This window comes from Ceratosolen solmsi, unplaced genomic scaffold (genome assembly GCF_000503995.2).
Source record: "Ceratosolen solmsi marchali unplaced genomic scaffold, CerSol_1.0 C3533886, whole genome shotgun sequence".
NCBI classification, from domain to species: domain Eukaryota; kingdom Metazoa; phylum Arthropoda; class Insecta; order Hymenoptera; family Agaonidae; genus Ceratosolen; species Ceratosolen solmsi.
Window position 1 is genome coordinate 1 of NW_011948602.1, and position 1927 is coordinate 1927.

The 1927-nt window shown below is 27.7% G+C and overlaps 1 protein-coding gene across 1 annotated transcript; it reads left to right on the forward strand.

Moving 5' to 3' along the window:
• Positions 1-102: 102 nt before the first annotated feature.
• LOC105367049 (synaptonemal complex protein 1-like) lies at positions 103-1299 on the forward strand (the record flags this gene model as incomplete). The annotated part of the gene is made up of 4 exons (XM_011505672.1): positions 103-314; positions 367-577; positions 676-897; positions 973-1299. Coding segments are annotated over 4 exons (816 nt in total), but the record flags the coding sequence as incomplete, so codon positions are not given.
• Between the last annotated feature and the right edge of the window lie 628 nt (positions 1300-1927).

Sequence of the window (1927 nt, forward strand, 5' to 3'; positions counted from 1 at the left end):
AGAGAGAGAGAGAGAGAGAGAGAGAGAGAGATGTGTATAAACACCCATACTGGTATATGTATACTTTATAGTTCTAAGATATAATTTGAGAATTAAAGGTAGTTCGAAATTCCAAGGTGTGAGAAGAACTTACTCAGGACTTACAGAAATCGAATAGAAACATTGAGTACCATTGTGGAAGAATTGGAGAATCAAAATGAAAAATTAAAGCAGAAATTAATGTATTATCACAACGTTTCAACATCCGACGAAATACCGCATTTACATTTGCGCATTAAGCAATTGATGACAGAAATTACAAGTTTAAAAAACAAGTGAGTATTTCTTGTTACTGAGAATTCTAAATATTTTCGAACGAAAGAAAAGCTTTGCGTGTTTAAGGCTAATGGAGGTGCACGAACTGAAAACCATACTCGAAAAACATCACAAGGAAATCGTCGATCAATACAAGATTAAAATGACGGAACATTTCAAGAAAATGAAACATCAGTTGGAAAATGCACGAAGTGAAAATGAGGATTTGAATAATAAAATCGCTGTAATTGAAACGAAGTTACAAGAGTTGAACCGAGAAAAAGTAAGCAAAGATTCTATTTATTTAATGTGACAAATTTTTACCATTCGTTTAAAATAAAATATATGATATTCAAATGGAAATTAAAATTTATTTTATAGAAAGAGTTTGTAAAAGTAAGCGAAGAACAGTGGCTTCATAAGCTTGAATGTACGAAAATAGAATACGAAAAAATGTTGCAAGAAAAAGAGTTACAAATAAATTCGCGAGACGAAATGGTTCGTCAAAAAGAGGTACAATTGACCCAAAAGCTAAATGAAATCGATTCTTTGTGCGAACAAATAAAAGAGCTTCAGCAGTTGGTTGAAATAAAAACTCAAGATGTAATGTATTCGTGCAATCTTTATACATTTCTTAGAATACCATAGTGCGTTTAAAGATTTAATTGTTTATGATAGGATGGAAAATTACAATCAATGCTCATAGAGCAGCATAAAAGTATAATGGAAGAATTATCTAAAATGAGAAATAATATTGAGATAGCTTCGCGTCAGCAAACCGAAACTCATCAACAAGAGAAAGCGCTATTAAAAAAAAACGTGATGGCAATACGAAAAAATTGTCCATAAAATATAAGAAGAGTATGGGAAGAATCTTTATCATTTTATTCAAGTATTTTTAAGGATAAGAATAACGAATTCTTTTGTTATTGAATTCAGGAAAAAGTGCGCGCGCGTGTAAGCGCACATGTGTACATTTTCATTTGAATGTAATTCTCACATTATTCATTAATACCAAATGATAATATTGTGATGTCTTAAATTTTTTAATTTTGTATAAATTAACAGGAATTAATCAAATATTTAATAAATATATAAATTTTGTTATATCGTTTGTAATTTATTTTACTTTTTTAGCACGTTTTATTTATTATTTACTTATGTTTAAAAGCATTAACTAAAAAAATGCTACGCCATTAAGAACGGAATATAAAGATTAATAATCTACAAACACGACCTCATAAAAAATACGATTCATTACAAATGGCATTATCGGATAAATATTGCAAAAAAAATTTCTATGACAATATAAGTAAAATTTATAAATTCATTTAAATGTGCGGCAGTTGATCTTTACATTAAAAACTTTTACGTTAACATATTATACGTATATGAAGTATTAAACAATTCCATAAAATAATACTTATTTTTTTACAGAAAGTATAATCTTTATGAAGTCAAATTAGATAATTTAAAAAAAATAAAATTTCATGATAAAATTATACTATTATGTATATATAATTAATTACAATAAACGTTTTTATTATTAATCTTTATTATGAAAATGCAACGAATTCGAATTTCATTATTTGAATAGGAAATAGTAAGTGGGCGCTGCACGCGCAGCCTATTA